General features: G+C 39.5%; 8 protein-coding genes across 9 annotated transcripts; 4 read left to right on the top strand and 4 right to left on the bottom strand.

The window, feature by feature from the left end:
• Positions 1–127: 127 nt before the first annotated feature.
• Positions 128–2,871, top strand: LOC108607460 (vacuolar protein sorting-associated protein 52 homolog). The gene is made up of 6 exons (XM_017998298.2): positions 128–915; positions 967–1,182; positions 1,241–1,396; positions 1,813–1,931; positions 1,995–2,115; positions 2,175–2,871. The coding sequence occupies exons 1-6, from the start codon at positions 181–183 to the stop codon at positions 2,802–2,804; spliced, it is 1,977 nt and encodes a 658-aa protein (XP_017853787.1). The 5' UTR covers positions 128–180; the 3' UTR covers positions 2,805–2,871.
• LOC108607471 (thioredoxin domain-containing protein 17) lies at positions 2,799–3,755 on the bottom strand. The gene is made up of 3 exons (XM_017998309.2): positions 3,465–3,755; positions 3,247–3,328; positions 2,799–3,096 (listed from the first exon to the last, which is right to left on the bottom strand). Exons 1-3 carry the CDS (start codon positions 3,613–3,615, stop codon positions 2,943–2,945), a joined length of 387 nt encoding a protein of 128 aa, XP_017853798.1. The 5' UTR covers positions 3,616–3,755; the 3' UTR covers positions 2,799–2,942.
• A 316-nt stretch (positions 3,756–4,071) lies between these two features.
• LOC108607467 (mitochondrial import inner membrane translocase subunit Tim21) lies at positions 4,072–5,115 on the top strand. The gene is made up of 2 exons (XM_017998304.2): positions 4,072–4,408; positions 4,465–5,115. Exons 1-2 carry the CDS (start codon positions 4,276–4,278, stop codon positions 5,049–5,051), a joined length of 720 nt encoding a protein of 239 aa, XP_017853793.1. The 5' UTR covers positions 4,072–4,275; the 3' UTR covers positions 5,052–5,115.
• Positions 5,116–5,157: 42 nt separating this feature from the next.
• On the bottom strand, positions 5,158–6,170 carry LOC108607464 (transmembrane protein 231). The gene has a single exon (XM_017998302.2). It carries the CDS (start codon positions 6,155–6,157, stop codon positions 5,180–5,182), a length of 978 nt encoding a protein of 325 aa, XP_017853791.1. The 5' UTR covers positions 6,158–6,170; the 3' UTR covers positions 5,158–5,179.
• Positions 6,171–6,401: 231 nt separating this feature from the next.
• Positions 6,402–7,542, top strand: LOC108607463 (early boundary activity protein 2). The gene has a single exon (XM_017998788.2). It carries the CDS (start codon positions 6,515–6,517, stop codon positions 7,529–7,531), a length of 1,017 nt encoding a protein of 338 aa, XP_017854277.1. The 5' UTR covers positions 6,402–6,514; the 3' UTR covers positions 7,532–7,542.
• Positions 7,543–7,607: 65 nt separating this feature from the next.
• On the bottom strand, positions 7,608–8,432 carry LOC108607470 (probable NADH dehydrogenase [ubiquinone] 1 alpha subcomplex subunit 12). The gene is made up of 5 exons (XM_017998792.2): positions 8,351–8,432; positions 8,197–8,294; positions 7,953–8,130; positions 7,810–7,894; positions 7,608–7,750 (listed from the first exon to the last, which is right to left on the bottom strand). Exons 2-5 carry the CDS (start codon positions 8,289–8,291, stop codon positions 7,683–7,685), a joined length of 426 nt encoding a protein of 141 aa, XP_017854281.2. The 5' UTR covers positions 8,292–8,294; positions 8,351–8,432; the 3' UTR covers positions 7,608–7,682.
• Positions 8,433–8,478: 46 nt separating this feature from the next.
• On the top strand, positions 8,479–9,332 carry LOC108607468 (actin-related protein 2/3 complex subunit 5-A). The gene is made up of 2 exons (XM_017998305.2): positions 8,479–8,777; positions 8,841–9,332. Exons 1-2 carry the CDS (start codon positions 8,565–8,567, stop codon positions 9,081–9,083), a joined length of 456 nt encoding a protein of 151 aa, XP_017853794.1. The 5' UTR covers positions 8,479–8,564; the 3' UTR covers positions 9,084–9,332.
• Positions 9,333–9,395: 63 nt separating this feature from the next.
• Positions 9,396–14,129, bottom strand: LOC108607459 (dynamin-1-like protein). Of its 2 annotated transcripts, XM_017998296.2 has the most exons (9): positions 13,732–14,129; positions 12,936–13,080; positions 12,214–12,878; positions 11,420–11,871; positions 11,035–11,362; positions 10,595–10,639; positions 10,204–10,408; positions 9,934–10,145; positions 9,396–9,866 (listed from the first exon to the last, which is right to left on the bottom strand). In XM_017998296.2, exons 1-9 carry the CDS (start codon positions 13,831–13,833, stop codon positions 9,810–9,812), a joined length of 2,211 nt encoding a protein of 736 aa, XP_017853785.1. In that variant the 5' UTR covers positions 13,834–14,129; the 3' UTR covers positions 9,396–9,809. The 2 variants fall into 2 exon arrangements, with proteins under 2 accessions (XP_017853785.1, XP_017853786.1); XM_017998297.2 differs by lacking the exon at positions 10,595–10,639 and having other exon boundaries at positions 13,732–14,128.
• Positions 14,130–14,619: the final 490 nt, after the last annotated feature.

The raw sequence follows: 14,619 nt of genomic DNA, 5'->3' as shown, positions 1-14,619 counted from the left end.
ACATTACTTTAGGCTAATCTATCATTTTTTATTGCATGATAATCCTATTTTCAACTCTTGCTTCTTGCTCTGAGCAGCGTACCAGCTTTTGCCCATATAAACAACATATGCATGTGTATACATACATATATATATTTATTGGCAGCTTGCACGTAAATATTGTAAATTTTGTCCCAAGCAATGGACGCTCTCAAGGAAGCGTCCTTAGACAACGACGAGGTCCGTGAAATATTGAAGAACACAACAGATTTACGACAATATTCACGGCAAATAGAAAAGGAATTCAAAGATGTGGAAAACAAATCGATTGAGGATTACATCGCCGAATCTCAGAACATTGCCAATCTGCATAATCAAATCAACGACTGTGACGAAGTGTTGGAACGGATGGAGAACATGCTAATGAGCTTTCAAAGCGTACTTAACAACATAAGCACGGAAATAACACAACTGCAACGTAAGTCGGTTTCCATGTCGCTGCAGCTAACCAATCGACAGTCGGTGAAGGCACAGCTTTCACAGTTTATAGAAGACATGTCGGTGTCTGAAGAAATGATCAACATTATTATGGATACGCCCGTAACAGAACGTGATTTTAGCAATCAGTTGAATGTTTTAAATCACAAACTTTCCCTGGTAAAGGAGCTTAGCTTTAAGGAGTCCAAGTCAACAAATGATGTGAGCGAAGTGCTGCAAAATCTACGTCTCAAGTCCATGTCCAAAATACGCAATTATTTGCTTGAGCAGATCTATAAATTTCGTAAGCCCATGACAAATTATCAAATTCCACAAAATGCTATGCTTAAGCACAAGTTCTTCTTTGAGTTTATTCTCTCCAACGAGCGACAAGTTGCACAAGAGATCTGTAGCGAATATATAGACACCATGAGCAAAATATACTACAGCTACTTTAAAGTGAGTTTGTTATTTATGTACTAGCAATTGTTTAATCAATTTACTTCGCAGAGTTACTCCACACGCCTGACTAGTCTTAAATTTGAAGAATCATGCAGCAAGGATGATCTAATGGGCATAGAGGATAATGCGTCCAAGGGCTTATTTGCCAAAACAACTAGTTTGAAGCACAAGAGTACCATCTTTACCATTGGTAAGCGCGGAGACATTCTTAACCAGCAGCTGGAAGCCCCTATAATAGTGCCACATGCGCAGCTAAAGAATCGCGTAAGCCACATTAACCACAAATCAATTGACAGCCTTAATTTTTATTTGATTTACTTAGTATACAGTTGAAGCTTTATTTCGTTCTGAGCAATATGCGCTGGTTGATAATGCCTGCCGTGAGTATTTATTCGTCACCGAATTCTTTATGGTACGTGGCGCTCAAGCACAGGATTTGTTCAATCAAATTATGGGCAAAACATTGACCTTAATGATTGTGAGTAAATATGAAGCGTATGTTCGTTTTTCGACAAGCTATCGTATATGTATTATATTCTTCACGTACTTTACTGATTTATGCATCCTATATAGTTAATGCGATATCGTCAATCAGTGCCATAAAAATTCTTTTCTAAATGTTGTTTATTGTTATTATGCACTTTTAAGCTTGTGTAACATGTATCCCATGAATTGTATATTGCTGAAAAATTGTGGTGCGCAAAATATTCTAAGAAAAATATCTTATTCATTTACTTTTTAGTGAAAACTATGCACAACCAAAGAAAAATGTAAAACAGTTAAATATCAGTGACGCAATTTCTTACTTGTAATAGTATGTGATTATTGTAATATACGATAGCTTGGCTATAATTAGACATTAAGGTTCTCTATTTATAACTTTATTTTATTTAGAAAAATTTGGAGACGTCTATACATGATTGCTATGATACGATTGCCATGTTCCTTTGTATACACTTGATTTTTCGCTATCAGTTAATGTGCCACAAGCGCTGTGTGCCAGCTTTGGACAAGTAAGTAGCTTAGCATATGCTTTATTATAAAACTTTATATAAGCACAAAATATTTCATTAAAGATACTGGGATTCGCTGCAGTCAGTTATTTGGCCACGCTTCGAGCATGTTTTCCGCATTAATATACAAAGCATACACGACTGTGATCCCACCAAGTTTAACAAGGAAATGGGACCACACTATGTAAATTCAATTGTTCAATATCAATATATTTATGCCCTAATTATTATTGGATCTTATAGATAACACGTCGCTACGCAGAATTTAGTGCTGCCATTGTGGGCATCTCGGAGCATTTCCCCAACGAGTTGGTTAGTCGTTTACTCCTCGAATTGCAAAACGAAGTCGAATGTTTCATCTTACGAATGGCTGCAATATTTAGCACTCGCAAGGATCAGTTGATCTATCTTATTAACAATTATGATCTTGTGTTGGGTGTGCTTATGGAGCATACACGCGATAATTCCAAGGAAGCCGAGGCGTTTCGTGAACAACTCAATGCGCGTAGCGCTGAATATGTAGAGGAAATTCTCTCACCACACTTTGGCGGCATTATACAATTTGTCAAAGAGTGCGAGCCATACTTTGAAAAGAACCAGTCAGAGGAGTTGCGCAAACAAGAGCGTCGTAGTCTGGGCTTGGTTGCCAGTTTTTCAGCTAACTGGAAGAAATCCCTGGAGGAGCTCAACCGAGAAGTGCTTTTATCGTTCCCATCATTGCTAACAGGCTCGCAGCTGCTACAACTAGCTCTAGCAAGCCTTGTTCAATATTATCATCGTTTTCACAAGCTACTGACGCCAAATGCGCGTGCCCAGCTCACAAATATACATGTATTAATGGTTGAAATCAAAAAGTATAAGAGCAACTATTAAGGCAACATTTCGTTTAGTTTTCAATAGTGTTTTTGTATGTGTATTATGTGTGCTAAGTGCAACATTCCAAAAATAAAATTTACATCATTAAAATTTGGGATCTGCCTATGGCTTGTGAATGTTTTTGGTGTATATATTTTAATCCTCATCCTCAAACATCATCTCTACCAGATCCTTATTGGAGCACCGCTCGCCGTCCAAGCGCTGTGGCGACTTCCAGCGCAACAGGGTGGGCAAAAATATCAAATGAGTGTTTGGATCCTTGCGGAAAGGGCAGTTCAAGTCTTTCCAGCTGCAAAAAATAAGCAGAAATAAAACAAATCATACCATTGTATTATTAAGTTGTCATTAAGATAAAAGTATTAAGATTGAGATAAAAGCCACAATCAGCCTTAATCGGAATATGAATGTTCTCGAACTAAATATAACATTTATGACTTACTAAGATCTTTCGCCCACATCCACATGCACAAAGTGTGACTTCTCCGCAGCCTTCTTCAGTGCATCATGTATTACTGGCTCCGCTATGGGTATATAAATGTGGGCGGCACAGTCAAAAGACATGTAAAAAGCATACATACATATATGATTAATAAATTTGCAGTTAATTGTAACTGTAATTCTAAACTGTTGCGGTTAATCGCTGTTATCGTTGCTTACCCTTGACACAGTACGGGCACCAACTCTCGCCATTCTCCTCCTTTCCGCCGCTAAACAATACATGCACGGGATTATTGCTATCGCCGGTCTCGAGTTCCTCCATTTTCTTCATGAACTCCTCGTATCCCTTAACATTGTGTGTAACCACCATTATGTTGCCTTGTCTCAGCTTGTGTATGTCGGCGAATGTACGCTTGACAATATGTCCAAAGAGTTTTTGTAGCGACGTGATTGGCACTTTTTTATTGACTGTTGTTTAAGATTATATGAATAATTGTTTTATTGAGTTGAAAGTGAGAAACTTTTGACGTTATCAAGCTTTTCACTGGATGACAGTGTTTTGTGTAAACATCGTTCAATTGACTGGATAAGTTCGTTCATTCTTTCTTCTGGAATGATTTTATTTTATTTTTAACCTTTCTGCTAAAAACTCATGCTTGTACTAGATATTGAACATGTATGTAGATCGTTTTTGGGAAACAGTTCAATTCTTTATTTTACATTTCCGATTTCATATTTCATATAAAAGTTCTTTCCAAGGCAGGCAAAAATGTGACAACTCTATTCATTATTCAATATTATTAATTGAGTATCAAGTATTCGTACGATTCATCGGCTATTCACTGCTGGACATCAGATATCAGTATTATGATCAGAATTTAATGGTGAATGCCCCTAATGCTTGTGAATGCTAGATGAGAATGAGCCAGCTTGCCATCTCTAACAGAACAGCTGTTTAATTTTTTTTGATTATATATATTTAGTAAAAATTACAATTACGTGCAAGTTGCGAGTATTTCACAGAGTAAACATGGCCCAAAGCATACTACTACGCAGTTTTATGCTACAAAGGCGTACACTGTTGTCGCCCACATTTACGCGCTTGAGATGCCTAGCTGCGGTCCATACAAACTTACGGCTGCAACAGGAAGCTGCTGCGAGTGGTTTGTATATAAAATGGTTTAAACTGTATGCAATAACATTATCAAGTGTGTTTTAGGTGGTGCGAAAGGTAATAGTGCGCTGCAAGAGTCACAGGGCGGCAGCAGTGTGTCCACGGACGTGCGACCCATAGGTGAAAAGATCAAGGAAAACACAAAGACGGCCAGCTATACGGCCATCATCTTGGCGGGCCTGGGTGTTACCGGCATTATGTTTTATGCTATATTTCGCGAGCTTTTCTCTAATGAAAGCTCGTGCAATATTTACGCGGACGCGTTAAAGCGAGTTACCGATGATCCACGCGTGCAGAATGCCATGGGTACACCTATTAAGGGGTTTGGTGAAACATCGCGACGTGGTCGACGCCAGCATGTTGCACACAGCAGCTTCGAACGTAATGGCGTTCCACACATGCGTATGCAGTTCTATGTGCAGGGCCCAGGATCTGGAAAGGCCACAGTGCAGCTGGAGTCGCGTAAAACACCATCTGGAAATCGAGAGTATCGCTATTTATTTGTACAAATGGATCAATATCCACGCACTACCATTGTTCTGGAAGATAATCGCGCCTACGATCCAACGCCGGAGCCAGCAGGCAACTCCTTTGGTAACCTGGCGCTCATGTCGAATAGTCGCGATAAATAGAATCAACTTAAATTCATTGTATTGTACTGTTATAAAATTTACTTATTGACTGAAAAATTATACAAGTGTTTATCCTGTTATTCGCCTATGGAGAAGTTATCCATCTCCAGTATGGCCCCCGACTGATGTCAGTAGAGCTTCTTCCAGGGTATGATCTCCCAAGAGCGTATAATATGCCGGCCAAACAGAAAGTCCTTTAGCTTGTTCATGATGTAAAATGAGATGCCAAAGAATGAGGCAAAATACAGCCAGAATTGCCCCAGGCGCTCCCAAATGCTTAAGTGATAGCGCGCTGGCACTTGCAGTACATCCATTTCCAGTTCAATAGTGATTCCTGGCACCATTTGTGGGTCCGTAGGCCTGTAGTAGGTTTCCTGCACGGCCAGCTGAAAGTAACCGGGATTTGCCTTCACCTGTGCAAGCAGGTGCTCCATGCTGTATTGAGCCATGTCCACATAGTTATTACTCGCATCTAACTGCACCTGTCGAAAATGGGTTTGGATATTACGCCCGGGAAAGGGGCAGGTGAATTCAACATATTGCTTCAGCTTTAGTTCTCCTTTCAGCTGTATGCGTCCATTGTGTAGGCGATTTCCTTCAGGTAATTGCAGTTGATAGGCCAGAACGGCGGGAGGGGCTAGCTCACATTTGTGTCGTAATTGCGCTTCAAAGAAGAGCAATATCTCGAACCTCATTAGGCGTGCGGGAAGCTCTTGAAGCACTAATTGAAAGTGTAGACGATCTGTGACAGTATCATGATCCAAGTCCTCTGTCCAGTACTTGTTCGCCTCACAGCTGCTGGAAAAGTTCTGTAGTCGCGCGTTCAAGTTACCAAAACTGCTGCAAGCCAACCAGCTACCATCCGCATCCGACTCAGGCTCTGTGCTGCCCACAAATATATATTGATACTTGAACTGCACATTTGGTTGTTCATACAATACGCGTGATTCGGATATGCCTGAGTAAGGACTTAGCAGAGATACCAACAAAACCGGCAACATAACAGACAGCGCTATGAAAACCAGCACCAGCAATGAGGCCAATGAACATAATGAATTCTTATACACTATTGCTGTGTTGGTTGTGTGCAGCGGTATAAATTTCATTTTATGTTATTTTCGTTTTGATAAGAAAATAAAATGACCAGTTAAAGTTGTCTGTTTTGATTGAAAGTTGTCAAGGCAACCGCTAACAGACCGTTACCCAGTGGCAGCACCAAATTTCAAATTGACATATCCAACTTTTGCCCAAAGCCATAAAAACATATTTGCTGCCTGTTAGCAACCCTGCTTACAGTTGTCAAAGGAATAGCGGTTAATCCGAAGCTCATAAAATTGTTGCCATTTTGAAAATTCATTACATTGCACTGTAAAATTTTGCCTGGATTATAACAATAGCCTACCTGGAAATTGCACGCAGCTGCGCATTTTTTGTATTATTACCTGTTAAACTAATCCGATCTAATGGACCATACAAATAGCGATGATGAGAATAGTTGTTCGTCACTTGATTTCAAAACGGAGCCAGAGCAACTCGCCAGATTGTACTCGTATCTCTATCTACAATATTTGCGAGTATTTAAGCCCAACATGAGCTGTCAAAGGGAAAGTAATATGGCCATTGAGCGCTATATAAGTTATGAGATGAGCCGGCAACAGAGCTTGATGCGCAATGAAATCGCTAGACCACGCCCACTACCACAGATTCAGATTCAGTTGCCTCCAAGGCAGCCGGTGAAACAGGAGCCCGCAGAGCCGCTTATCATAAATTGTACATTGGTAACTTTGGGACCAGTAATCAAAAGAAATAAATATCCGGATTTGCCACAATTGCCGCCTGTTGATCCTGCACTCAAGCAGCAGGTGGCCAAAATACAGAAAAGTCAGCATCACTACACGCAACTATTTAGCCGTTTAACTAGTATGCTGCAGACGTTAAATCAACGCTACGAATCCAATGAATTCGATTCACATTCAGACGGCACTCCACCACCACCACCTATAAAACGAGGTAGCCATAACATATCTAGTAGTTCCAGTGAATCACAACCGGACGCAGTCAAAGACTCATCAATGGAGCAGTATCCGCAACGAGTAAGGCTAAACGATGGTAACTTTGGCTATGTTCTCGGTCCCAATGGCACACAGATCACCGCCAATGAGTACGGCCAAGTGTTTTGGACAAATGCCCCTGTCGCAACGCGCTGCTTGCTGGCCGTGGTCTTCAGTAGCGATGAGCTGGCTACACATACACTGACAGGAAAACCTTCGCCGGCTTTTTATGGACGCGAGCGCCCGGCTAAGATGATGCTGGATCCGCGTAAGGTTGATGACATTGTAGCTTGCGTACGCAGTCGCACAGGCGGTAAAGAACGACATATTAGAGCCACCATTACAACCAAGTGTGCCGACACGGCCAAGAAATACAAGCGACGTGCCAACAAAGCGCTCAAGGAGAACATTGTCGTCATAGACGATTAAATTTTGTGTTACAGGCTGGATATAATCTAGCTTATGTTTTTAGTACATGTTTAATATACTGACAAACTTATGCAAATAAAGTAGCTCTATCAAAGCAAATTTATTAACTTTTAGTTTAAACATAATATCGGTATGCTAACGACTTGATTTACTATTTCTTCGCTGGTGGTACCCAAGCTTCCACTTTCGGTGTCGTTGTGGTGTAGGGCATGTAAGCCTCTGCAAGCAGAATCGGAGATAGCAAACTCTCAATGTTATTTCTTGTATTCATTTCTTACCTTTGGTGCCCGACAGATTCTCACTATGATCCGCCATCCACTTGTATTTGGGACGGCAACCATCGCGTGTAGGTGGCAGATCCGTCTGCAATTAATATACAACAAATGTATAACAGTAAAGTACTTTTCAGTTCTTTCCATACCTTATAGTGCATCCAGCCGTACCAATCAGCTGGTATCTGGGAGCCATCGTAGTCCATGTTCACATGTGGTGCAAATTCAATCCAACGATTGCGTCCGTAGAAATAGTACCCATTCTCGAAGTATTTATTGCCGTACTTGTCAATGCCCACCAATGTGCCTGTCTTCAAATCATCGTTTCTGTTTATATTGCAAAATGTTAGCCATTGCTTAAACTTATATAAGAGTGATTTGGTTTGCACTTACCTATACAGCTTTAGGTAGGCTTGCTTTAGACCGCCAGCCTCGCGTATGGCCTGAAAAAGCCTACCTAAGCGATTTATGCCCAGAAATTTCGCCATGCTCTGTGTATAAAGCTTACAATAACAAAAATTCTTCAAGAACTTGTCGAAAAACTTACGTCTAAAGCAAAACAATGTTGCCACTCGACCAAAAAGGTGCTTTGTTATTGTTGTGCTGCCAGGGCTGACGAAATTCTGGTCGATAGTATTGACTCTATACTTCATAACGACTTAATGTGGTCGTTTTACAGCACTGCACTGCAAAATTGTAAATGTTGTGAATCATTTTATTAAAATCATAATTAGAAAACTTTGTAAATATAAGCGTTTGAAATGGCCAAGAATACTTCAAGCAGTGCGTTTCGCAAAATCGATGTAGATCAATACAATGAGGATAATTTCCGGGAAGATGATGGCGTCGACAGCGCTTCCGCTGGCCCAGATGAGAACGAAATCACGGCGCTGCTCACAAAAGGCAAAAGTGTTGAGGCATTGCTCAGTGCGCTGCAAAACGCTCCATTAAGTTGTAAAAACCAGCATGTCAAAGTAAAGTGTTATATTTAGCTATTAGCGATAATAGCGGCTTCTTAAAGATTTGGCTATTTACAGGACAACGCCCTAAACATAACATTGCGTGTGCTCTTATCAATCAAGTCAACGCAAATGGATCAGGCCATAGATACGTTGGATCAGAATGATTTAATCGACGTGCTTATGAAGTACATATATCGTGGCTTTGAAATACCCTCGGAGGGCTCCAGTGGTCATTTGTTGCAGTGGCATGAAAAGGCTTTTGCCAAAGGCGGCGTTGGCTGCATTGTGCGGGTGCTCTCGGACACAAACCGCGCCTAAAGGCTGATAACGTTGACTGGCAAGGACTAGCATTGGTGGACAGCTCTGTTAAAAGCTAAGCTCTGGCTTGCATTTGTCTCACACAAAAGGACAGTTTTCCAAAATAGATTTTAATTCGTATTCAAGTATTAAAGTTTTTATTATAATAATCCCACGTTGAAAATCAGCAAGCAAGGATTCAAAATGTATGAATGCAAAATAAACCAATGAATCAAATGAATTCACTTACATGTTGCATTTAAGAAAAAATGTTTAATTAGCCTTTAATGTAGTTTATTTTTATATCAACCGTTATTCATTTTGTTTTTCTTTTACATGACTATTCAAAAATGTAATTAGTGCTTGAATAAATCTGAAAGCAAACCAATCACGATGACAACTAAGTCATCATCACATATACATAACATAAATGGTCAAATGAAAAATGCTATCTGAAAATGAAATTGATATCAACGCTTCAACAAAAATTGTTTCTAAAAATACATAATCCTAAAATTATATGTGTGTTTGCGGGTTTAGCCTGCATGCAAGAATTTTGTTGTCTTAATTTAATGCGCCTATATGATTTAATTTGGGAAACATTCAACAAAGCCAAGTATTTGTTTGCCTTTCGTAATATGTGAGGATTTTTGTTTTTTAATAAATAGTGTCTAATATGTTGCGTGCTATTAAGTCGAAACAGGCTCCAATATCAAAGTGTAGGCGTTGTCCTCCGGCCTAAACACTCTACCACATGTGTGTCTCGCGTATCTCGCTGATAATATGATTCGCGCGTGTGAGCGCCTGCAAATATGAATATTATAATATTAAAGAGTGTGTTAAATTGAAATAAGTTGTAGCTTGGGCGCACCTTTAACATGTCTGCCGCCTCTTTTCGGCGTACTGCAATATGATCGGATTCGTTTAGGAGCGTCTCAGCCTTGTCCGATTTATACAGATGTGTCACCAGCTCGCTTTGCAAGTTATCCTTAACGTAGTTAACCAAGAAATGCATTATTGCCTTTGGAACAGAGTCTTGTATGGATTTGCGCACAATATAAAAATATGATTTGATCAAACGCTCTATATAAATTAAAAAAAGGGTTAGTATCTTGAAAAGTCTATGATTTGCTAGACCAACCAATAACATCGCAATCCTTTTGTTCCTTATCGGTGAGGCGTCGTGGATTGTGCATAGCCGGCACATCTGGTAGCAGATTGACGGGCTTCAGTGGACTGACCACATTATTATGCACCGGTGTATTGCTGGCCGAGTTATCTACGCTATTGGGCGCTGGTGGTAATATGTTGGAGAGCCAGGAGCCAGTGTTCTCACCATTGTGGTTCTGTTTGTAAAAGGAGAAAGCGTTTTATAGGCGATGTCCCGATATGAATGTTATATATAATCAATTTTGATGCTGGCAATTATTTTAATAGCTGTGTTGTTAACATGACTGTTACTGTAAGTTTTCTTTTTAATGAATGAACTTAAAAAGTTTAACAACAGAAGTTTTGAAACCATGCTTACATACCACTGTAGAAAGCAGCCCATAAAAATTTAAGTTTCTTCTTAACATCTATTAAAGGAAAAATATTTTGTTTTCACTATTAAAATTTCCGCTCAATTGCTGAATTCTCTGAACAATATATTATTCATTAAAGATATGACTTATTATTTATTTTCAGTGACCGCAATAAAAAAAATTTATTTGCCTTTATTTAGAGTATGATATTTTGTAATAAAATGATTTTATGCAATGCATTGAAGGATGTCTCAATATAAGAGTCCCTAATATTTTAAGCATTTGGTAAAAAGTCTTGCGAGAAGAAAAAATGTATATAAATTTGTAATAATGATAAACATGTAATATGATACAAATTTATCACAAGCTTAATTTTCTGTATACATTTGAGAAATGCAACAAGAATTATTTGCGGTCCCTGTTCAGTTTAATTTTTCATATAGACTCACCTGCTCATTGACATCATTTTGTTGCTGTTGTTGTTGTTGCTGCTGCTGCTGTTGTTGTTGTTGATTCTGTGCCACTGCATTGTGAGATGAGACTTGTGGCGACATGGTATTCCTAGGCGTATTTGCACGCCGCGACTGTGAATAGTCATTGTCTGTCTTGAGTAGACTGGGCACCAAGGCGGCTTCCTTGTGGAAATCAGGATGCTTTGTATTTATATAAGCCAGTTCGATGGCCACAATATTCTCCACCATGACATTGGTAGCTGGCAAACGACAACGCAGCAGTTGAGTTACTACATCCACAATTTTCTCATGAAGCTTTGGGAAACTGTAAGAGACTTTACATGAAACTTCATATAAATAAGCAAACTAAAAGGAGAGTTACCGCAGCATCTCCTGTTGTACTTCGTTGCCGCAGTGTTGCACAATGCGCTGCATTTCTTCGTGTATAAGCTCCACGCAACGCAATGAAGGTTCCTCCAGGCGACGTATTTGACGCTTAACTAACAGCTCAAACGAGACCTCTGGCACAAAAAGCGCCGGCCTTGGTCCCGTTGCATTTCGTATGGCGGTGAGTATGTCCATTTTGGTCAAACCAGCCAGCGGATGAATTGAGTCGAGTGTGCGTCCAAAGATCTCATGGAATATGTAACAAAGACGTGCGCCACCACACAACTCTGTTGTCTCAATATTGCGTGCAGTGCCTTCTATGGTGGAGCAATAAGCACTTGAGAATTTTGTAATAATGTGCAGCAGAGTTTGGCTTTTGTCTGATACGTCCTCTCCATAAGAGTTAAGCAAGGATTGAAATTGCGTAGACATGATATTAACGCGTGTCTGTAAAGATCATTAGATGTTAGCTTTTGTAGAATAAAGAAATATACATCATTAGTTTCTATTCTTCTAATATTATATGATACATCAAATGGTTCGGATTATGAAAACATGAGAATAACAATCAATTCGTAGAAAAAATGAGTTCTTAAATTTGATATTAGGTTCATTCAAGAATGTACAACTTCATGTAACTTTGAAGTTTGTTATCTCCTAACTTATTACCGTTTTATCAACAAATCCGTTATCAGAAACTCAAAATGCTATTATTTAAATTAATTTATATAGTGATTTGTTTCAAAAGTTTGGAAAATAATGAAGACGACCTTTTGCTTGAGAACTTACTTTTAAATCAGGCAAACAGTCGCGTATGTGATGCATCAGCAGTCGATTCAGCGTTTTGGCCAAATAGGGTGTGCCATTGCGTGTGGCTAGCGTTGGATATTTGCGTTGTAAAAATGCCGCCTCGTCTTTCATTTGCTCATCAATGGCCTTTTTGTCAATAATGTCCTGCTGCGAACGATTCATGACACCAATAATGCCCAGCTTGACGGGTATGACTCGTCCACAGAGTATATCAATGGCATCAGTGCCGGCATCCATGAGATCTAGTTTAGTGACTACAGCTAGCGTGCGCCTGCCATCGGGATCCACATTCTTGGCCAGCTTGAGCGCCTCGCTAGTAGCCATGTCAGTATTGGCAGCAGTTACAGCCAGGATAATTGAGTTTGGATTCTCAATATATTTAACCACCAAGTCTTTGATTTGGGCTTCAATATCCTCAGGTTGATCGCCCACGGGTACTTTTGTAATGCCGGGCAGATCGACCAGCGTTAAATTGACCACCCGCGTTGAGAATATTTTCAAATTAATGGGCTCCGGGCAAATGCCCTTATTGTTGCCCGCCGCACGTTCCGTCTCATTCTCAATCTCCAGACGAATTTCATTAAAGTCCGTAAAGCATTTCTTTGTGTGCAAAAACTTGCCCCATTCCTCAGCATTAATGGTGCCTTAAACGAGCGTATTTTACAAAAGGCTGATAGATTAAAGTAAGTCTTGCTTCTTACCATTTTCAGCAGAGCGATGTTCACGATCATCCAAAGGCGAGTAGATCAACTGCAGTATAAGGGGGCGGCGTGTAACAATGCCTGTACCTCGTGGCAGAAACGAACGCCCAACAACACTTTCGATGACGGAACTTTTGCCCGAACTCTGCAATCAACAAAATAATAAGTGTTACTATCACGTACTACAACTGCAACTAAGGGGCGCGCTGATTAGCGTAAATGTTTCATAATCTGAAATCTACAGAAGGCAACTTGACAACTGCTCACTGGAGTTCAGAGGCATGAATCAATGATATGCAAGCCACTTAAGCTTTAATTGCGCCCATTACAAAAGGCGCAGCTTCAAGTAACTCCAAGCTTTGTAACTGTGCATGTTTGTGTGTATGTGGTGCGTCATATGGCCCTATGAATGTGTGTGTATGTTTTGTGTTTTGGAATGTGTCACAGCAGCTGCTATTTGCTCTATAAACGGATTATCGATTTTTCATAGCGCGCTCTGTTCGCGCAGCTAGCGTTGCACAAAATTATATAAACAAATCCAGAAGACACACTGAAGAATGAAAGAAAAACATACAATTTTTTTTAGTGCGTGCCGGCATCCGCGTACGCCAAACAGGCACCGTTATATAATTACATTATGTATGTATGCCAAAAATTGGTGTTCGTGCCAAAAATTCAGCACATGACCATATTAGTTATATTTTTACTTATGAAGCAGACTATTTGCATTTATTTTATTCTAGCTGCTCTGCCGAGTCTGTGTACTGAGTGGGGGAGGTGGGGGTCTAGCGCTTACCTGACTGCCGAGTACAACAATTTGCGGTAATTGTATTGAGTCAGAACCGACAGTGTTGAATACATCTTGTAATTTGTTAATAACTGGAATTAGTGCCTCCATTCTCAGTCAGCTGGCAGTAAGTACGATTTCCCACTCTCACAATGTTTACTTAACTAAATGTATTAAATTAATCGCACATTAATACACTCGTTTGGCGTTTGATTGATGCGTGTGTGTTTGTGCAAAATAGAGTTGTCAATCTCGTATTTTGCGCATATGGCAACACTCGTATTTTTCTCATATGGCAAGAATTTTGTCAGTCACAGGCAAACGCGTTCTTAACCGTTGTGAATTTCAAACTGAGATGTGTACGATAGAGTTGCCAGATCAATGCAATAGGGTAGGTCTGAAGCAAGGCATTAACGGTTTTATAAATTTGTTGACTTTAATTTTAATAAATGTAGAAAATTTATTAAATAAGCTGTAAGTCTTAAGTGCTGAGAATTTTGTGTTATAGTTTGTGTACTGTTTATTAAATTCATTGCAACGTGAAAAAATAACTATATAGTTGGCCAACGTTTTAAAAAATCTGGTCACGTACGTGCTTAGTCAAAATAGGGCTTTTAATTTTAATGTAGCTACTATGGGGCATTTCTGTTTTAAAGAAGATGAATGTATTTGAAAGAAAGAAAAAAAAATTATTTAAAAGAAAAAAAAATTTCTCTTTATTTCTGCTTACTTTATTTAATATATAATCAATCACGGACTAACTCCTTAAATTACAAATAGCCGTATGCACATGTATTGTATGTATGCATACATATACATATACATATACAGAACCATAAAGACGCCCGCTGAAACCTCAATGTTCTGTTCGATTGAAAAATTTAACAAAGTGGCAGG

This window comes from Drosophila busckii, chromosome 2L (assembly GCF_011750605.1).
Source record: "Drosophila busckii strain San Diego stock center, stock number 13000-0081.31 chromosome 2L, ASM1175060v1, whole genome shotgun sequence".
In the NCBI taxonomy this organism is placed as follows: Eukaryota; Metazoa; Arthropoda; class Insecta; order Diptera; family Drosophilidae; genus Drosophila; species Drosophila busckii.
Note: the sequence above shows the minus strand (reverse complement) of the source record. Positions and strands in the feature narration are given on the sequence as shown.